This window comes from Erinaceus europaeus, chromosome X, assembly GCF_950295315.1.
Source record: "Erinaceus europaeus chromosome X, mEriEur2.1, whole genome shotgun sequence".
Taxonomy (NCBI): Eukaryota; Metazoa; Chordata; class Mammalia; order Eulipotyphla; family Erinaceidae; genus Erinaceus; species Erinaceus europaeus.
In genome coordinates this window covers 128,080,741-128,104,440 of record NC_080185.1, presented here as the reverse complement: position 1 = coordinate 128,104,440, position 23,700 = coordinate 128,080,741, and the positions used below count along the sequence as shown (strand labels likewise).

The following is a 23,700-nucleotide window of genomic DNA, read 5'->3' as shown; positions in this document are numbered from 1 at the left end:
TATTTTATTTCATTTTATTTTATTTTACCTTATTTTCCTTGACTTCGTTTTATTTTATTTTAATTGTATTTTACTTATTTTATTCTTACTTTATTTTATTTTTATTTTACTTTCTTTTCTTTTCTTTTTATTTTACTTAATTTAATTTTATTTTATGTTACTTATTTTATTTTATGTTACTTTTATTTTATTTTATTTTTCCAATTCTGTTTCTTTCCAGAACAGTTGTGGGGCCCCTTGGCCAGGGGGGAGGTCTCCACGTCTTTTTATCTGTCGAGGAGAAATGTTGTGAATCCAAATCCCCCCACAGAGCTCCCAGCAGCTGTGACTCAGGCGGGAAGAATGTATGTTTATCTGAAGCTTTTAAAACTGTTGATTTTTCTTTCCCCCTCGGCTGACCTAGCAACCTGGATCAGATAGTCACAAAGCAAATAACCAGAAGTAAAGGGGGGGAAAAAGAAAGAAAGAAAAAGAAAAAAAAAAAGTTTTCAAAATAAAGTTTTCCAACTCCTAGGAGTTAGGAGATGTTTGTTTTATTTCCTAACGTTTCTTTTCCCCTCCCTTCCTTCCTTCCTTCCTTCCTTCCTTCCTTCCTCCCTTCCTTTCTTTGTCTTTATCTTTCTCCCTTTCTTTCTCTCTTTTTCCCTTTCTTTCTTTCTTTCTTTCTCTCTCTCTTTTTCTTTCCCTCTCTTTTTCTTTCTTTCTTTCTCTTTTTCTCTTTCTCTTTCTTTTTTTCTTCCTTTCTTTTCTTCATAAGCACAAACTAGATGTGACAAGACAAACAAAAACCAATCCATGACTTCACTTAAACTTCTGTACGGACATGACCAGAATTCCAATCAATATACAAGCTGCCATAATAATACCAACAGACATCCCAGGTACACTAAATACCAATGAAACGATGTAAATGCCAATAGATAATCAAATTATAGTATCCATAGATGTTCCAGTTACAGCCAATATCGATGGATATTCCAATGACATGAACACCAATATTCAAATCACTTGAGACACCCACTGATAATTCAAACTACAGTCAACACCGACAGAAATTCAAATTCCGGTAAACTTCCATTCGATATTGACATTTCAAGAAGCTAGAATTCCAATAGATCTTGAATCTATAGTTATCACCAATAGATATTCCAATTAGAGTAAGCTAAAATAGCGGTAGATATTCAAACAATTGTAATCAATAGAGGTCCCAACTACAAGAAATACCAACAGATATTCAAATTATAGTAAGCCAGAATCCCAGTAGATATTCAAATGATTGTAATCAATACATGATCCAATAACAGTGAATACCAATAGATGTTCAAGTAACAGTAAGCTAGAATCCCAGTAGATATTCAAATGATTGTAATCAATACATGTTCCAATAACAGTGAATACCAGTAGATGTTCAAGTCACAGTAAGCCAGAATCCCAGTAGATATTCAAATGATTGTAATCAATACATGATCCAATAACAGTGAATACCAGTAGATGTTCAAGTCACAGTAAGCCAGAATCCCAGTAGATATTCAAATGATTGTAATCAATACATGATCCAATAACAGTAAATACCAGTAGATGTTCAAGTCACAGTAAGCCAGAATCCCAGTAGATATTCAAATAACTGTAATCAATACATGTTCCAATAACAGTAAATACCAGTAGATGTTCAAGTCACAGTAAGCCAGAATCCCAGTAGATATTCAAATGACTGTAATCAATACATGTTCCAATAACAGTAAATACCAGTAGATGTTCAAGTCACAGTAAGCCAGAATCCCAGTAGATATTCAAATGACTGTAATCAATACATGTTCCAATAACAGTAAATACCAGTAGATGTTCAAGTCACAGTAAGCCAGAATCCCAGTAGATATTCAAATGACTGTAATCAATACATGTTCCAATAACAGTAAATACCAGTAGATGTTCAAGTCACAGTAAGCCAGAATCCCAGTAGATATTCAAATGACTGTAATCAATACATGTTCCAATAACAGTAAATACCAGTAGATGTTCAAGTCACAGTAAGCCAGAATCCCAGTAGATATTCAAATGACTGTAATCAATACATGTTCCAATAATAGTAAATACCAGTAGATGTTCAAGTCACAGTAAGCCAGAATCCCAGTAGATATTCAAATGACTGTAATCAATACATGTTCCAATAACAGTAAATACCAGTAGATGTTCAAGTCACAGTAAGCCAGAATCCCAGTAGATATTCAAATGACTGTAATCAATACATGTTCCAATAACAATCTGTATATATTATCCATCACTACTATCATCCATCCATCATTTATCAATCTATCTGTCCATCCATCATCTATCAATCTTCTATCAATCATCTAATCTATCATTTATCTATCATCGATCATCTACCTAAGTATCTATCATCATCTCTCTATCATCTATTTCTATATCTATCATCAATCATCTACCTATCATCTATCAATCATCTATTTCTATATCTCGCTATCATCAATCATATATCTATTTATCTATCATTTATTAATCATCTAATCTATCATCAACCTATAGATATCATCTATCATCTATTTCTATATCCATCATCAATCATATATCTATCATCCATCATGTTTCTATATCTATCATCTATCTAATCATATAACTATCATTTGTTTCTATATCTGTCATCTATCTAAAATCTATCTTATCTGTCATCTATCTAATCATCGATCTATCATCTATCTAATCATCTATCTAATCATCGATCTATCATCTATCTAATCATCTATCTAATCTATCTATCATCTATCTAATCATCTATCTAATCTATCATCTATCTAATCATCGATCTATCATCTAATCATCTATCTAATCTATCTATCATCTATCTAATCATCTATCTAATCTATCATCTATCTAATCATCGATCTATCATCTAATCATCTATCTAATCTATCTATCATCTATCTAATCATCTATCTAATCTATCATCTATCTAATCATCGATCTATCATCTATCTAATCATCTATCTAATCTATCATCTATCTAATCATCGATCTATCATCTATCTAATCATCTATCTAATCTATCATCTATCTAATCATCTATCTAATCTATCATCTATCTAATCATCGATCTATCATCTATCTAATCATCTATCTAATCTATCATCTATCTAATCATCTATCTAATCTATCATCTATCTAATCATCGATCTATCATCTAATCATCTATCTAATCTATCTATCATCTATCTAATCATCTATCTAATCTATCATCTATCTAATCATCGATCTATCATCTATCTAATCATCTATCTAATCTATCATCTATCTAATCATCGATCTATCATCTATCTAATCATCTATCTAATCTATCTATCATCTATCTAATCATCTATCTAATCTATCATCTATCTAATCATCGATCTATCATCTAATCATCTATCTAATCATCGATCTATCATCTATCTAATCATCTATCTAATCTATCTATCATCTATCTAATCATCTATCTAATCTATCATCTATCTAATCATCGATCTATCATCTAATCATCTATATAATCTATCTATCATCTATCTAATCATCTATCTAATCTATCTATCATCTATCTAATCATCGATCTATCATCTATCTAATCATCTATCTAATCTATCTATCATCTATCTAATCATCGATCTATCATCTATCTAATCATCTATCTAATCTATCATCTATCTAATCATCTATCTAATCTATCATCTATCTAATCATCGATCTATCATCTAATCATCTATCTAATCTATCTATCATCTATCTAATCATCTATCTAATCTATCTATCATCTATCTAATCATCTATCTATCTTATCTATCATCTATCAGTCATCTATCGTATCTACCTATCTATCATCTATCTATCTGTGAATCATCTATCATCTATCTATCTCTCTAATCATCTATCTATCATCTATCTAATCATCTATCTAATCCATCTATCATCTATCTAATCATCTATCTTATCTATCATCTATCAGTCATCTATCGTATCTCTCTATCTATCATCTATCTATCTGTGAATCATCTATCTCTTTCTCTCTCTATCTAATCATCTATCTTTCATCTATCACTGATCTTTATCTATCATCAATCCATCTCCTCCCTACGTCCCACCCGCCCCATCTCCCAGATGTGAGTCGACGCCTCTGGGGACTCCCCACCCCACCCCCCAAACAACATTTTCTGTGTCTTTGCTCCAAACCTTCTCCCAGATTTTTTCTTTTTTTTCTTTCCTTTTCTTTTCTTCCCTAAAACCCCCACCCAAGCCACCTCCTTTTATGATTCTTCACCCAGGGGACCCCTCTCCCCCACTTCCTGTCAATCCCCGGAGGCTGGTGACCCAACTTCCCTGTCTGCCCCTATGTCTGTGGAGTACTACGCAGCTGTGAAAAGTGACAAAGTCCCCCTTTCCCCCCCCCCAAGGGATGGAGCCTGGGAAGTGAGATGAGCCAGAGAAGGATGAAGACGGGATGACCTCACTCATGGAAGTGGAAAAGGAAGAGAAATGAATCCGGATTAATTATGATGATTGAGAAGTAAGAAAAGAAAGGGGGGAAATTGTAATGATTTTGGAAATGGTATCACCACCACCCCCCAAAAAAAATTCTACCACAGCAAAAAATAATAATAATAATAATAATTTGGGAGGGCATGGTGGCTGGAAAAAACAATATTATTTGGGATGCGGAGAGAAAAATGAAAGAATATTGTAATAAAACGATATTCGTGTAGGGCGGGTGGGGTTGCAAATTGGTGCCACCATGATAGAAAATGGTACGGAACTTCTTAAATATTAAAAAAGAAATGATGATTAAAAGGAAAGAAAGATGAATTGATTTCAGGAGGACCTGGGCTGGAGGGAGTGCGTTTTGCAGGAAATTGAAATATTTTGCACATAAAGCAACAACTATATTGATTATAAACCATTGATTTCCCCCACCCAATAAAATAAAAAAAAAAGAAGAAAAAATAACATTCAGGCATCAAATATTTGGAAAATATGACTTTATTACCCAATGCATGTGATCATCACCTCAAAAATACTGTAAAGCAAATACAGAAATATGTATCTATTCTCTCCAGCATTAGGAAAAATTGGATTTTTTATTTTTCTAGAAGGTTCTGACGGAGGGGGGGGTTAGGAAATGCTTTTTGAAAAGAAAAAAAACGAATTTATTCTCTCGCAAAACAGCCGGATACAAAGGCTTCCAGGTGAGAAAGGGAAGTGCGTAAAACCAGGACTTCCTGGGAGAGAGTCTACTTCATTACAGCGACGACATTGAAATTCATCATTTGGGAGGCAGGAGAAGAGATTTTTAAAATTTCATTTAAAAATTTAAAAACGTCTGGGATGAAACTCAGGGCCTCACGCTTGAGAGCCCAGAACCTTATCCAATCAGACACCTCCTAGGATGCCTGATGAAATTTTCTATAAATTGATTGATTATTGATTGGTTATTGATTGATTAGAGAGAGAAGCAGACACTCCCTCTGGCTCCTGAGATGCCAAGGATGGAACTCGGGGCCTCACGCTTGAGAGTCCAGCTCTTTATCCACTCAGACACCTCCCGGGATGCCTGATAGAACTTTCAATAAATTGATTGATTATTGATTGATTGGAGAGAGAGAATCCAGATGCTCGGAATATTGTTATTTTTCTTTAACTCTATTTCCACGCCGGCTTTATGTTGCCCAAGTCTTGAAAAGACCAATAATTTAATATATATATGTATATATATATATTTTTTAATGAGACATGAGTATTCCTTCCTCCAATCGTCATAGTAAGAAAGGGGAAATAATAATATACAAAAATTTCCACACACACACACATATACATATATATATTTTTTTATGAAAAGTGCCTTGCAGGGAGAAGAAAAAAATAGAATTTTAAAAAATAGAATTAAAAATAAAAACACTGGGTGTTTTGCGTGGTACATTTTTTACATTAGAAAATTAAAAATATAATAATAGGAATACAGTAATTTCAGAGGAAAACTTCCCTCTGATGGTTGAAGAATGAGAGGTTTGGAAATGTTGGGGGAAGGAAGTTGGAGGGGGTTGTTACTATTATTTACTAGAACCTTCCACTGGTGTGAAAACAACATTTTCCCCTGGGGGTTGCCCCGGCTGCCCATCCGTTTTGTCTGATTTTGTGACATTGGAGGGGGAAAAAAAATTTTTTTTTAACCAACAAAGCTTCCCACTTGTCATTAATTCTACTCACACTGCTCACACCAACTATTTTTTAAAAAAATAATAATAATAATCGCCTCCCCGAAATCACCAATACTCTTCTTTTTTGGAATTTGGAGAAAGTCTTCCCCGAGTTAGTATGCAGCAGAGAACAAGGTCCCTACAGCTCCAAGGAGGTTCTGGCATGTATACAGAGATCTATCCATCCATTATCAATCAGTTCAACTTCTATCCATCCATCATCCACTCACTCATCACCATGTATCCATCCATCCATCATTATCAGCCAACATCCATCCATCTTCCATCCATCCATTATCCATGTGTCATCCATCCTTCCATCCATCTGTCTATCCATCCATCCATCCATCCATCATCAATCCCTCACCCAGCATTTTTCCATCCAAGCATCTTCCACTATTCATCCATCCATCAATATATACAAACATCCAGCTATCATCAATCCACCCGTCCTGTTACCAATCACTCATTCGTCATCATCCATGATTCATCCATCAATCCATCCTCCACCATTCATCATCCATCCACCATCCACTCATTCACTGTCCTCCATCCATCCACCATCATTCATTATCCATCCATCCACCCACACATCCACCCACCATCCATCTTCCACCATTCATCCACGCATCCATCTATGAAACCATCATTATCCATCCATCCACCATCATTCATTATCTATCCATCCATCCACCCATCCATCCACCTACCCATCCATCCATCCACCCATCCATCCACCTACCCATCCATCCATCCACCTATTTATCCACCCATCCATCCACCTATCCATCCATCCATCCTTCCATCCATCCACCTACCCATCCACCCATCATTCATTCATCAATAACCCATCTACCATCCATCCATCCATCATTCATTCATCATCAATAATCCATCATCCATCCATCATTCATTCATCATCAATAATCCATCATCCATTCATCCTTCCATCCACCCATCATTCATTCATCAATAACCCACCATCTACCATCCATCATTCATTCATCATCAATAATCCACCATCCATCCATCCTTCCATCTATTCACCTATCCATCCATCCATCATTCATTCATCAATAATCCACCATCTACCATCCATCCATCATTCATTCATCATCAATAATCCGTCATCCACCATCCATCCATCCATTCACCTATCCATCCATGCATCCACCCACCCATCCATCCATCCATCCACCTACCCATCCATCCACCTACCCATACATCCATCCACCTATCTACCCATCCATCCAAATATTCATCCATCCTCCCATTCATCCACCTACACATCCACCTATTCAACCATCCATCCATCCATCCACCTACCCATCCATCCACCTACCCATACATCCATCCACCTATCTACCCATCCATCCAAATATTCATCCATCCTTCCATCCATCCACCTACACATCCACCTATTCAACCATCCATCCATCCATCCACCTACCCATCCATCCACCTATCTACCCATCCATCCAAATATTCATCCATCCTTCCATCCATCCACCTATTCAACCATCCATCCATCCACCGACCCATCCATCCATCCACCTATCTACCCATCCATCCAAATATTCATCCATCCTTCCATCCATCCACCTACACATCCACCTATTCAACCATCCATCCACCTACCATTCATCCATCAATCAATAACCCACCATCTACCATCCATCCATCCATCATTCATTCATCATCAATAATCCATCATCATCCATCCATCCATCCATCCATCCATCCATCCTTCCTGCCTTCCATCCATTCACCTATCCATCCATGCATCCATGCATCCACTCATCCATCCATCCATGCATGCATCCATCCACTCATCCACCCATCCATCCATGCATCCATCCACTCATCCATCCATCCATCCATCCATCCATCCATCCATCCATCCATCCATCCATCCATCCATCCCTGCACCTCCCAGGCCTCCCCGCTGGACGTAGCCCGGCTACCCAGGCAGGGTACTCAGTACCCGGGTGCTCAGTCCACGTGGACGTAGGTGGTGGCGACGTCTGCGCCCAGCACGCTGTGGGCCACACACCTGTAGAAGCCGGCGTCGCGGGGGGTGACGGGCGCCAGGCTGAGGGTGCCCCCTGCGTGCAGCACCCGGGTCCCCAGCGCCCGGCTCCCGGGTCCCAGCCTGGCCCCGTCGGGCAGCTCCCAGGTCACCCTGGGCTCGGGGGCACCCGTGGGCGCGCAGGGGAGGGTCAGGGTGCCGCCCGGGCGGGCGTAGACCACGGGGGGCGGCCGGGGGGCGATGCGCGGGGCGTGGGCCAGCACCTCCACCGGGTGGCGCTCGGCGGACGAGCCCGTGTCCGTGTCCAGCCTGCAGACGTACGTCCCCCCGTCCCCCGCGGTGGCCGCACCCACCACCAGGCTGCCGTCCTCCAGCAGTGCCAGGCGGCCCCGCGTCTCGGGGGCTTCCAGGGTCCGGCCGTCGGGGAGCGTCCAGGTGAGGCGGCGGGGCCTGGGCGCCGATGGAGAGGCCCCGGACGCACCTGGGGGGGCACCTGGCGATACACCTGAGGCGCCTGGTGACACACCTGAGGCGCCTGGTGACACACCTGAGGAACCTGATGATACACCTGGTGAGGTTCCGGTCAGAACACCTGTTGAGTCACGTGTCAGAACACCCGTGGAGGCTCTTGGTGACACACCTGGGGCACCTGGTGACACGCCTGAGGCGCCTGGTGACACACCTGAGGCGCCTGATGATACGCCTGAGGCGCCTGGTGACACACCTGAGGCACCTGATGATGCACCTGGTGAGGTTCCGGTCAGAACACCTGTTGAGTCACGTGTCAGAACACCCGTGGAGGCTCTTGGTGACACACCTGGGGCACCTGGTGACACGCCTGAGGCGCCTGGTGACACACCTGAGGCACCTGATGATACGCCTGAGGCGCCTGGTGACACACCTGAGGCACCTGATGATACACCTGATGATACACCTGGTGAGGTTCCGGTCAGAACACCTGTTGAGTCACGTGTCAGAACACCCGTGGAGGCCCTTGGTGACACACCTGGGGCACCTGGTGACACACCTGAGGCACCTGGTGAGGTCCCAGTTAGGACACCTGTTGAGGCTCCTGCGAGAACAGCTCTTGAGGGTCTTCTGTAAACACCTGTTGAGTCACCTGTCAGAACACCTGTGGAGGCTCTTCTGAAAACACCTGTCAGAACACCTGTGGAGGCTCTTGGTGACACACCTGAGGCACCTGGTGAGGTTCCGGTCAGAACACCTGTTGAGTCACGTGTCAGAACACCCGTGGAGGCTCTTGGTGACACACCTGGGGCACCTGGTGACACGCCTGAGGCGCCTGGTGACACACCTGAGGCGCCTGATGATACGCCTGAGGCGCCTGGTGACACACCTGAGGCACCTGATGATGCACCTGGTGAGGTTCCGGTCAGAACACCTGTTGAGTCACGTGTCAGAACACCCGTGGAGGCTCTTGGTGACACACCTGGGGCACCTGGTGACACGCCTGAGGCGCCTGGTGACACACCTGAGGCACCTGATGATACGCCTGAGGCGCCTGGTGACACACCTGAGGCACCTGATGATACACCTGATGATACACCTGGTGAGGTTCCGGTCAGAACACCTGTTGAGTCACGTGTCAGAACACCCGTGGAGGCCCTTGGTGACACACCTGGGGCACCTGGTGACACACCTGAGGCACCTGGTGAGGTCCCAGTTAGGACACCTGTTGAGGCTCCTGCGAGAACAGCTCTTGAGGGTCTTCTGTAAACACCTGTTGAGTCACCTGTCAGAACACCTGTGGAGGCTCTTCTGAAAACACCTGTCAGAACACCTGTGGAGGCTCTTGGTGACACACCTGAGGCACCTGGTGAGGTTCCGGTCAGAACACCTGTTGAGTCACGTGTCAGAACACCCGTGGAGGCTCTTGGTGACACACCTGGGGCACCTGGTGACACACCTGAGGCGTCTGGTGAGGTCCCAGTTAGGACATCTGTTGAGGCTCCTGTGAGAACAGCTCTTGAGGCTCTTCTGAAAACACCTGTCAGAACACCTGTGGAGGCCCCCGGTGACACACCTGAGGCACCTGGTGAGGGTCTTCTGTAAACACCTGTTGGGTCACGTGTCAGAACACCCGTGGAGGCTCCCGGCGACACACCTGAGGCACCTGGTGAGGTTCCGGTCAGAACACCTGTTGAGTCACCTGTCAGAACACCTGTGGAGGCCCCCGGTGACACACCTGAGGCGCCTGGTGAGGGTCTTCTGTAAACACCTGCTGAGTCACGTGTCAGAACACCTGTGGAGGCTCCCAGCGACACACCTGGGGCACCTGGCAAGGTCCCAGTTAGGACACCTGTTGAGGCTCCTTCAAGAACAGCTCTTGAGGCTCTTCTGAAAACACCTGTGGAGGCTCTGGGCGACACACCCGAGGCACCTGGAGAGGGTCTTCTGAAGACACCTGTTGAGTCGCCTGTCAAAACACCTGCGGAGGCCCCCGGCGACACACCTGAGGCACCTGTCAGAATAGCTGGCCAGGCGCCCGCTGAGGGTCCTGTCAGAGCACCTGTCGAGGCCGCCGTCAGAACACGTCTTGAGGCTCCTGGGGAGGCACCTGGGGACGCGCCTGAGAACACACCTGAGAACACACCTGGGGACGCACCTGGGGACGCACCTGCGGACACACCTGGGGACGCACCAAGGAACGCACTTGCGAACACACCTGGGGGTGCACCTGCGGACACACCTGAGAACACACCTGGGGACGCACCTGGGGACGCACCTGGGGACGTACCTGGGGACGTACCTGCGGACACACCCGGGGACGCACCTGCGGACACACCCGGGGACGCACCTGCGGACACACCCGCGGACGCACCCGGGGACGCACCTGGGGGCGCACCTGCGGACACACCTGAGGACACACCTGGGGACGCACCTAGGAACGCACCCGGGGACGCACCCGGGGACGCACCCGCGGACGCACCTGCGACCGCACCCGGCAGCCCGCACACCAGGCGCAGCGTGTCCCCGGCCAGGACGCTCAGGGCCGGCAGGAGCCGGGGCTCCTCGTCCACCCTGAGGTCGACCCTGCGCTCGCCCCGGCCGGCCACCACGCACCTGTACACGCCCGCGTCCCCGGCCCGCAGGTGGCTGACGTGCAGCCTCCCGCCGCCCTGGTGCCAGAAGCGTCGCGACCTGCGCGCCGCGGGCAGCCGGGTGCCGTCGGGCAGCACCCACAGCGGGCCGGGCCCCGGGCAGTCCAGGGAGATGGTGTGTCCCGCCCGGGCCGTCACGGCCTCGGGGGGCGGCTCCCGCGGGGGCTCAGGTACGGACAGGTGCACCTGCAGGCGGGCCTCCCCGGCGGGGCTGCGGGCCAGGCAGGCCAGGTGGCCCGCGTCGCTCCCGCGCACCCCCCTGATGTGCAGGGTGCCGTTGGCATGCACCTGGAGGCGGCCGCCCAGGTAGGGCGCCGGCAGGACCGCGCCCCCGGGCAGCACCCACAGCACCCTGGGCCGCGGGATGCCCCGGGCGCTGCACTCCAGGTGCTGGGTGCTCCCCGCCCGGGCCGCCTGGCGCACGGCCGTGACGGGCTGCGGGTGCCCGTTGATGCTGGGCGGGAGAGCCAGCACCTGCAGCCACACCGTCCCGAGGGCGTCTCCGGCCCACCCGGCCGGCCGGCAGGTGTAGTTGCCGCCGTCGGAGAGCCGGGCCCGGAGGATCCTCAGGGAGCCGTCGGGCGGCAGGCGGTACTTGTCTGAGTCCTCCCGGATGAGGCGGCGGGTGGGCGAGAACCAGCTCACCTGGGAGGCCGGGGCGCCCTGGACGTCGCAGGGCAGGGTGGCCGCGTCCCCGTAAGGCACCTGTATCCTGGACGGCACCTGTCCGCGGGCCGGGCCGGGCCGGGCGCCCAGTACCTGGACGCGCTGAGTCTTCCGGTCCCGCCCGGCTGGGTTGTCCGCCTCGCAGGTGTACTCGCCGGCCAGGCTGGGACCCAGGGCCGGCAGGCGGAGCGTGCCGTTGGAGAGGACCGCCGGGCCCTGGGGGAGGCTCTCCGGGCGGCCGGGGTCCCGACGGGCGGGTGGGGACGGGCCCAGCCGGCGGCCGTCGGGGAGGGTCCAGGTGATGGCGGGTGGCGGGACCCCCGTGGAAAGGCAGTCCAGTTGCAGGGTGGCCCCCGCGGGCACGGGAGCCGGAGGGGCGCTGGGCAAGATGCGGGCGGGGGCCGGGCGCACCTGGGAGTCCACCTGAGGACTCGCCTGGGAGCCCGCCTGCACCTGTGGATTCACCTGGGAGCCCATCTGAGGACTCACCTGGGAGCCCGCCTGCACCTGTGGAGTCACCTGGGAGCCCCCCTGGGTTCTCACCTGGGAGCCCATCTGAGGACTCACCTGGGAGCCCGCCTGCGCCTGTGGATTCACCTGGGTTCTCACCTGAGGACTCACCTGGGAGCCCACCTGCACCTGCCGCTCTGCCCGCCCGCCCCTCCGCCCGCACAGGTAGGCGCCAGCGTCCTGCTCAGTCACCGCACGAAGGACCAGGGTCCCATTCCACAGCACCTGAGCGCGGGGGTCCGGGCTGCGGGGAAGGAGGGAGAGACAGACAGTGAGACAGAGACAGAGAGACGGAGACGGGAGAGCCAGCTGAGTCCACAGGGCCAAGGGCCCTGGGGTGACCCGCACCCTGTCTCCCATCTGATGCCTTTCTAGATCGATGCCTTTCTAGATTGATGTATTTATGGAATGATGCCTTTATAGATCGATGCCTCTCTAGATTGATATATTTATAGATAGATGCCTCTCTAGATTGATGCCTTTCTAGATCGATGCCTCTCTAGATTGATATATTTATAGATAGATGCCTCTCTAGATTGATGTATTTATAGATAGATGCCTTTCTAGATTGATGTATTTATAGATTGATGCCTTTCTAGATTATTGTGTTTATAGACAGACTGATGCCTTTCTAGATTGATGTATTTATAGATAGATGCCTTTCTAGATTGATGTATTTATAGATTGATGCCTTTATAGATTATTGTGTTTATAGACAGACTGATGCCTTTCTAGATCGATGCCTCTCTAGATTGATGTATTTATAGATTGATGCCTTTATAGATTATTATGTTTATTGACAGACTGATGCATTTCTAGATTGATGTATTTATAGATAGATGCCTTTCTAGATTGATGTATTTATAGATAGATGCCTTTCTAGATTGATGTATTTAGATTGATGCCTTTATAGATTATTGTGTTTATAGACAGACTGATGCCTTTCTAGATCGATGCCTCTCTAGATTGATGTATTTATAGATTGATGCCTTTATAGATTATTGTGTTTATAGACAGACTGATGCCTTTCTAGATTGATGTATTTATAGATAGATGCCTTTCTAGATTATTGTGTTTATAGGCAGACTGATGCCTTTCTAGATCGATGCGTCTCTAGATTGATGTATTTATAGATAGATGCCTCTCTAGATTGATGTATTTATAGATTGATGCCTTTATAGATTATTGTGTTTATAGACAGACTGATGCCTTTCTAGATCGATGCCTCTCTAGATTGATGTATTTATAGATCGATGCCTTTCTAGATTGATGTATTTATAGATAGATGCCTATCTAGATTATTGGGTTTATAGGCAGACTGATGCCTTTCTAGATCGATGCCTCTCTAGACTGATGTATTTATAGATACATGCCTCTCTAGATTGATGTATTTATAGATTGATGCCTTTATAGATTGATGTATTTATAGATAGATACCTATCTAGATTGATGCCTTTATAGATTATTGGGTTTATAGGCAGACTGATGCCTTTCTAGATTCATGTATTTATAGATAGATGCCTTTCTAGATTAATGCCTTTCTAGATTAATGTGTTTATAGACAGACTGATGCCTTTCTAGATTGATGCCTCTCTAGATAGACGTATTTATAGATAGATGCCTTTCTAGATTGATGTATTTATAGATTGATGTCTTTCTAGATAGATGCCTCTCTAGATTGATGTATTTATAGATTGATGCCCTTCTAGATTGGTGTATTTATAGACTGATGCCGTTATAGATTATTGTGTTTATAGACAGATTGATGCCTTTCTAGATCGATGCCTCTCTAGACTGATGTATTTAGAGATCGATGCCCTTCTAGATGAATGTATATAGATTGATGCCTTTATAGATTATCATGTTTATAGACAGATTGATGTATTTATAGATTGATGCCTTTATAGATTATTGAGTTTATAGACAGACTGATGCCTTTCTAGATCGATGCCTCTCTAGATTGATGTATTTATAGATTGATGCCTTTATAGATTATTGTGTTTATAGACAAATTGATGCCTTTCTAGATTGACACCTCTCTAGATTGATGTATTTAGAGATTAATGTATTTATAGATCGATGCCTTTCTAGATTGACACCTTTCTAGATTGATGGATTTATAGATTGATGCCTTTCTAGATTGATGTGTTTATAGACAGACTGAGGGGGTCTAGCAATGTAAACATCGATGTATCTATGAACGTACGTGTTTGATGTACGTATATTTCTGTTTTGCTCCACCTATCAATACATCTATAATTTTATAATTTATCTGATACTCATTTCTCTGTGCAAATAAACATCGACTTACCTTTAGAGAAACCTATCTATCACCTATCTCTCCACCTGTCCACGCATGTACGTATCTGGTTTGCTTCTATTTTTTTCTACACATCAACATATCTTCTTCTATTTATCTATGATCATTATTAATCTCTGCCTTGGCATCTGTACATTTCATCTACCTTCCTGTGCATATAAATACCTACTCATCTTTATCTATCCTGATGTCATCATCCATCCTTCATCCATCATCTATCACCTGTCCATCCATCCCCATCATCACCCATCTTCATCCCTCCGTAACCCACTCATCATCAATCATCCATCTATCCACCCATTCATCCAATATCCATTATGAACCATCCATCCATCATCCATCAGCAATCATCCATCCATCCATCCATTAATCCATCATCCATCCATCACCTGTCCATTATGCACCATCCATCCATCCATCCATCATCCATCCATCCATCCATTCATCATAGATCACCTGTCCACCCTCTACCCACCATCTATCCATCATCCAACTTCATCCTCTACATTCCGATACATCTGGGTATCTGCACGCTTTTCTATTCCCGTTTCTATAGATCGATCGATCTCAACGTCTAGCGAGCTCTCAGCTCATCTCCGTCTGCCTGTCCATCAGTCACTGTGACCTCCCCGTCCGCCCCCACCCCACACGCCCCCTTCCCCTACCTGGACTCACCTGTACTGGGCGTCCACCACCTGTTGGGAGGGGAGTCTCCAGAAAACATGGCCGACGGGGTCCCGGGGGTCTCCCTGATTTTGGGGGTCCCCAGGGGGCCCGCAGTCCAGTCTCAGGGTGTCTCCATGGACCACCTGGGTGCCGGGGGCCGTCTGGGTGGCCGGACGCACGGACAGGTGCACCGTCCTGTGGGCAGTGCCCAGCGGGTTGGCCACCAGGCAAACGTAACGCCCACTGTGGTGGGTGTCCAGGTGGCGGATGAAGAGGGTCCCGTTGGGGAAGACCCAGAGGGGACCCTCCAGGAGCCGGGAAGGGTGAAGGTGGGTGCCCCAGGGCAGCGTCCAGCGCAGGGTGGCCGGAGGGGCGGCCTGGGACGAGCAGTGGACGTAGACGCTCAGGCCGGCGGGCAGCGAGACGTTCTCCGCCTTCTTCTGCAAGATGGCAGGCGGCCACGCGGACACCTGCAGGCGGACGGACACGCTGTCCACCCCGGCCGCGTTGCTGGCCACGCAGCGGTACACACCGCCGTCCGTCGGGCCGGCCGGCCGGATGGTCAGCGTCCGGTTCTGGTACAGAGTGACCCGCCCGTCCCTCATGGACGCCCGGCGCCAGGTGGTCCCGTCGGGAAGGATCCAGGAGATGTCCGGGGCCGGGATGCCTTGGGCCCGGCAGTCCAGGGACACGGTGTCCCCCAGGGAGACGGTCACCTCCTCCAGGGGGCCCGCCAGGATGCGAGGGGGCTGCTGGGCCACGGTCAGCGTCAGGGCCCGGCGGTCGGTGCCGTGCAGGTTGTGGGCACTGCAGACGTAGCGGCCCGAGTCCTGGGGCTGCACCCCCCGGAGGGCCAGGGTCCCAGAGCGGAGCACCTGGAAGCGGGAGGCTGTGGAGCTGGGTGTCAGGAGGGTGCCTGCAACACACAACAGGGGTTGGACAGGGGGCCGCACCACAGCCCTCATCCATCCATCCATCCATCCATCCATCCATCCATCCATCCATCATCTATCACCTGTCCATCCTCTACCCACCATCTATTCATCATCCATCTTCAATCATCCACCCATCCATAATCCATCATCCATCCGAAATCCATCATTTGTCCACCATCCATCCATCATCTCTTAATCAACCATCCATCATTCATCTATCATCCATCAATTATTCATAATCCATTAGTCAACCATCTATCATCCATCCATCACCCATCACCATCCATCCATCATCCAACCATTCATCTGTCCATCATCATCCATCATCTATCACCTGTCCATCCTCTACCCACCATCTACTCATCATCCATCTTCATCCCTCCATCATCCACCCATCATCGATCATCCACCCATCCATTCATCCATCATCCATCCAATATCCATTATTCATCATCCATTTATCATCCATCCGAAATCCATCATTTGTCCACCATCCCTCCATCAATCCATCATCTCTTAATCAACCATCTATCACCCATCCATCATTCATCTATCATCCATCCGTCACCATCCATCCATCATCCAACCATTCATCATCCATTATTTCATTTATTCATCATCCATTAGTCAACCAGCTATTCATTCCTTTATTTATTTATTATTTCATTTATTCATAATCCATTAGTCAACCATCTATCATCCATCCATCACCCATCACCATCCATCCATCATCCAACCATTCATCTGCCCATCATCATCCATCATCTATCACCTGTCCATCCTCTACCCACCATCTACTCATCATCCATCTTCATCCCTCCATCATCCACCCATCATTGATCATCCATCCATCCAATATCCATCATTAATCATCCATCAATTATCATCTGTTAGTCACCATCCATCATCCATTCATCCATCACCCATCACCATCCATCCATCATCCATCCATTCATCTGCCCGTCATCATCCATCAATCATCTATCACCTGTCCATCCTCTCTCCATCACACATCTTCATCCCTCCATCCATCACCCATCTTCATCCCTCCATAAGCCACCCATCATTAATCATCCATCTATCCACCTATTCATCCAATATCCATTATGTACCATCCATCCATCATCCATCCATCCATCACCATTAACCCAGCATCCATCCATCATCTATCACCTGTCCATCCTCTATCCACCATCTATCCATCATGCATCTTCATCCTTCCATCATCCACCCATCATCGATCATTAATCTATCATCCATCCATCCATCCATCCACCCATTCATCCAATATCCATTATCCATCATCCATCCAAAATCCATCATTCATCCACCATCCTTCCTTCCATCTATCCATCCATCCATCATCTCTTAATCACCCATCTATCATCCACCCATCACCCACCGTGCATCATCTATCACCCATCCATCATTCATCTATCATCCATCAATTATTCATCATCCATTAGTCAACCATCTATAATCCAGTCATCACCAATCCATCACCATCCATCATCCATCCATCTGCCCATCATAATCCATCATCCATCCATCCATCCATCATCAATCACCTGTCCACCCTCTATCCATCATCCATCTTCATCCCTCCATCCATCACCCATCATCACCCATCTTCATCCCTCCACAATCCACCCATCGTCAATCACCCATCTATCCACCCATTCATCCAATATCAATTATAACCCATCCATCAATTCATCATCCATCATAAATCCATCCATCATCTATCACCTGTCCATCCTCTACCCACCATCTATCCATCATCCATCTTCATCCTTCCATCATCCACCCATCATTGATCATCCATCCATCATCCAACCATCCATTCACCCATTCATCCAATATCCATCATCCATCCAAAATCCATCATTCATCCACCATCCATCATCTCTTAATCACCCATCTATCATCCACCCATCACCCACCGTGCATCATCTATCACCCATCCATCATTCATCTATCATCCATCAATTATTCATCATCCATTAATCAACCATTTGTCATCCATCCATCACCATCATCCATCCATCCATCACCCATCATCATCCATCCACCATCTATCACCTGTCCACCCTCTATCCATCATTCATCTTCATCCCTCCGTCCATCACCCATCTTCATCCCTCCATAATCCACCCATCATCCATCTATCCACCCATTCATCCAATATCCGTTATCCACCATCCATCCATCATCAATCATCTGTCCACCCTCTATCCATCATTCATCTTCATCCCTCCGTCCATCACCCATCTTCATCCCTCCATAATCCACCCATCATCCATCTATCCACCCGTTCACCCCATATCCGTTATCCACCATCCATCCATCATCAATCACCTGTCCACCCTCTATCCATCATTCATCTTCATCCCTCCGTCCATCACCCATCTTCATCCCTCCGTAATCCACCCATCATCCATCTATCCACCCGTTCACCCAATATCTGTTATTCACCATCCATCCATCATCAATCACCTGTCCACCCTCTATCCATCATTCATCTTCATCCCTCCGTCCATCACCCATCTTCATCCCTCCATAATCCACCCATCATCCATCTATCCACCCGTTCACCCCATATCCGTTATCCACCATCCATCCATCATCAATCACCTGTCCACCCTCTATCCATCATTCATCTTCATCCCTCCGTCCATCACCCATCTTCATCCCTCCATAATCCACCCATCATCCATCTATCCAACCGTTCATCCAATATCCGTTATCCACCATCCATCCATCATCAATCACCTGTCCACCCATCTATCCACCCGTTCACCCAATATCCGTTATCCACCATCCACCCATCATCAATCACCTGTCCACCCTCTATCCATCATTCATCTTCATCCCTCCGTCCATCACCCATCTTCATCCCTCCATAATCCACCCATCATCCATCTATCCACCCGTTCATCCAATATCCGTTATCCACCATCCATCCATCATCAATCACCTGTCCACCCTCTATCCATCATTCATCTTCATCCCTCCGTCCATCACCCATCTTCATCCCTCCATAATCCACCCATCATCCATCTATCCACCCGTTCATCCAATATCCGTTATCCACCATCCACCCATCATCAATCACCTGTCCACCCTCTATCCATCATTCATCTTCATCCCTCCGTCCATCACCCATCTTCATCCCTCCATAATCCACCCATCATCCATCTATCCACCCATTCACCCAATATCCGTTATCCACCATCCATCCATCATCAATCACCTGTCCACCCATCTATCCACCCGTTCACCCAATATCCGTTATCCACCATCCACCCATCATCAATCACCTGTCCACCCTCTATCCATCATTCATCTTCATCCCTCCGTCCATCACCCATCTTCATCCCTCCATAATCCACCCATCATCCATCTATCCACCCGTTCACCCAATATCCGTTATCCACCATCCATCCATCATCAATCACCTGTCCACCCTCTATCCATCATTCATCTTCATCCCTCCGTCCATCACCCATCTTCATCCCTCCATAATCCACCCATCATCCATCTATCCACCCGTTCATCCAATATCCGTTATCCACCATCCATCCATCATCAATCACCTGTCCACCCTCTATCCATCATTCATCTTCATCCCTCCGTCCATCACCCATCTTCATCCCTCCATAATCCACCCATCATCCATCTATCCACCCGTTCATCCAATATCCGTTATCCACCATCCATCCATCATCAATCACCTGTCCACCCTCTATCCATCATTCATCTTCATCCCTCCGTCCATCACCCATCTTCATCCCTCCATAATCCACCCATCATCCATCTATCCACCCATTCACCCAATATCCGTTATCCACCATCCATCCATCATCAATCACCTGTCCACCCATCTATCCACCCATTCACCCAATATCCGTTATCCACCATCCACCCATCATCAATCACCTGTCCACCCTCTATCCATCATTCATCTTCATCCCTCCGTCCATCACCCATCTTCATCCCTCCATAATCCACCCATCATCCATCTATCCACCCGTTCACCCAATATCCGTTATCCACCATCCATCCATCATCAATCACCTGTCCACCCTCTATCCATCATTCATCTTCATCCCTCCGTCCATCACCCATCTTCATCCCTCCATAATCCACCCATCATCCATCTATCCAACCGTTCATCCAATATCCGTTATCCACCATCCATCCATCATCAATCACCTGTCCACCCATCTATCCACCCGTTCACCCAATATCCGTTATCCACCATCCACCCATCATCAATCACCTGTCCACCCTCTATCCATCATTCATCTTCATCCCTCCGTCCATCACCCATCTTCATCCCTCCATAATCCACCATCATCCATCTATCCACCCGTTCATCCAATATCCGTTATCCACCATCCATCCATCATCAATCACCTGTCCACCCTCTATCCATCATTCATCTTCATCCCTCCGTCCATCACCCATCTTCATCCCTCCATAATCCACCCATCATCCATCTATCCACCCGTTCATCCAATGTCCGTTATCCACCATCCATCCATCATCAATCACCTGTCCACCCTCTATCCATCATTCATCTTCATCCCTCCGTCCATCACCCATCTTCATCCCTCCATAATCCACCCATCATCCATCTATCCACCCGTTCACCCAATATCCGTTATCCACCATCCATCCATCATCAATCACCTATCATCCATCCATCCATCCATCCATCCATCCATCCATCCATCCCTCAGTCCATCTATCCATCATCCACTAATCAACCATCTATCATCCACTCGTCATCCATCCATCACCCATCATTCCTCTACCATACACCCATCAACCCATCATTATGTACTATATATTCATCTATCCATCAAACACCCATCAATCCATCCATGACCCTCATCCAATGCCTATCCATTATCCACCATTCATTCTATTCTATTCTATTCTATTCTTTCTATTCTATTCTATTCTTTCTATTCTATTCTCTCATATTCCATTCTATTTTATTCCTTCTATTCTTATTTCACTCTTTTCTTTTTTATATTTATTTATTTTTTCCTTTTGTTGCCCTTGCTTATTTTTTTAGTGTTGTTGTAGTTATTGTTGTTGTTACTGTTGTTGTCGTTGTTGGCTAGGACAGAGAGAAATGGAGAGAGGAGGGGAAGACAGAGGAGGGGGAGAGAAAGACAGACGCCTGCAGACCTGCTTCACCGCCTGGGAAGTGACTCCTCTGCAGGTGGGGAGCTGGGGGCTCGAACCGGGATCATTATGCCAGTCCTTGCATACTCTATTCTTTTCTAACATATCCTATTCGATTCTGTTTCTATTCTACTCCAGAATATTCTAATTTTTCATATGCTACTCTATTCTAATTTCTGTTTTATTCTTTCTACTCCATTCTTGTTTCATTCTATTCTATCATATTCTCTTCTGTTCGTTCTGCTCTATTCTACTCTAGCATAGTCTATTCTAGCTTATTCTATAATATTCTATTATATTCCATTCTAGCACCTTCTATTCTCTAATATTCTATTTTATCCTATTCTAAGTTCATTCCATTTTATTCTTTCTATTCTATTATTAGTCCATTCTATTCTATTTATATTCTATTCCAGAATATTCTATCATATTCTACTCTACTTTATTCTATTCTAACTTCATTGCATTTTATTCCTTCTATTCTTACTTCATTTTATTCTATTCCATTCTAGTGTACTCTATCCTTTCCTCTCCTACTCTTGTATTCTACTCCACCACATTCCACACTAATCTCCCACAGCATAATGTTTTCTATTCCACCCTTCATTTGTTCGTTTTCAAATATAGTTTTGTAACCGTTTATTCTGTCTTTTAAAAATATTTGTTAGAACAGAGAGAGAAAGGAAAGGAGGAAACCCATAGACCCATGCAGCAGCCCTGCTCCACCACTCATGAAGCTTCCCCCCTGCAGGTGGGGACCAGGGGCTTGAACCCGGGTCCTTGTGCCTGGGAACAGGTGCCCTCAGCCAGGTGAGCCCCCACCTGGCCCCTTCTATCTTATTCTAGACTGTTCACCTGATTCTGTTCCATTCCATTCCATTCTAGCAGTCTATTCTATTCTATCGTATTCTATTCCATTCTATTCTACCATATTCTATCCTATTCTATTCCACCATGTTCTATTCTATTCTGTTCCGTTCTATTCCATTCCATTCCATTCCATTCCACCATATTCTATTCTATTCTATCCTATCGTATTCTATTCTACCATATTCTATCCTATTCTATTCCACCACATTCTATTCTATTCTATTCTTTCTATTCTATTCTATTCCACCATATTCTATCCTATCCCACTCCATCATATTCTATTCTATTCCACCCTATCCTATTCTATTCCACCATATTCTATTCTATTCCATTCCACCATATTCTATTCTATCCTATTCCATCATATTCTATTCTATTCCACCCTATTCTATTCTATTCTATCCTATTCCACCATATTCTATTCTATTCTATTCCATTCCACCATATCCTATTCTATTCCATTCTATTCCATTCCATTCCACCATATTCAATTCTATTCTATCCTTTCTATTCTATTCTATTCTATTCTATTCTATTCTATTCTATTCCACCATATTCTATTCTATTCCATTCCACCATATTCTATTCTATTCTATCCTATTCCATCATATTCTATTCTATTCCACCCTATTCTATTCTATTCTATTCTATTCTATTCTATTCTATTCTATTCTATTCTATTCTATCCTATTCTATTCCACCATATTCTATTCTATTCTATTCCATTCCACCACATTCTATTCTATTCTGTTCCATTCTATTCTATTCCATCCCACCATATCCTATTCTATTCCGTTCTATTCCATTCCATTCTATTCCACCATATTCTATTCTATTCTATTCTATTCTATTCTATTCTATTCTATTCCATTCCATCATATTCTATTCTATTCTATTCCACCATGTTCTATTCTATTCCATTCCACCATGTTCTATTCTATTTTATTCATCATATTCCATTCCATTCTATCATATTCTATTCTATTATTTTCTATTCTATTCACATATATTCTATTCCCACATATTCTACTCTACTCTTATTCTATTTATTCTTACTCTGTTCTATCCTATTCTATTAATTGTTCTATTCTCACATATTCTGTCCTTATTCTATTTATTCTACTATTTTCCTAGAGTCTACCATATTCTA

General features: G+C 45.6%; 1 protein-coding gene across 1 annotated transcript in view; it reads right to left on the bottom strand.

Annotated features, from left to right (window-relative positions):
* Positions 1 to 8,059: 8,059 nt before the first annotated feature.
* MXRA5 (matrix remodeling associated 5) overlaps positions 8,060 to 23,700 on the bottom strand; it is a 30,587-nt gene continuing 14,946 nt past the window's right edge. Inside the window, exons 5-14 of the mRNA XM_060182697.1 lie at positions 15,556 to 16,462; positions 12,540 to 12,804; positions 11,033 to 12,503; positions 10,664 to 10,912; positions 10,421 to 10,477; positions 9,830 to 10,339; positions 9,641 to 9,796; positions 9,197 to 9,577; positions 9,008 to 9,163; positions 8,060 to 8,944 (exon numbers count right to left, since the gene is read on the bottom strand). Of these exons, the coding sequence (XP_060038680.1) occupies positions 8,226 to 8,944; positions 9,008 to 9,163; positions 9,197 to 9,577; positions 9,641 to 9,796; positions 9,830 to 10,339; positions 10,421 to 10,477; positions 10,664 to 10,912; positions 11,033 to 12,503; positions 12,540 to 12,804; positions 15,556 to 16,462 (4,871 nt within the window). The 3' untranslated portion in view covers positions 8,060 to 8,225. The remainder of the gene's footprint in view (positions 8,945 to 9,007; positions 9,164 to 9,196; positions 9,578 to 9,640; positions 9,797 to 9,829; positions 10,340 to 10,420; positions 10,478 to 10,663; positions 10,913 to 11,032; positions 12,504 to 12,539; positions 12,805 to 15,555; positions 16,463 to 23,700) is intronic.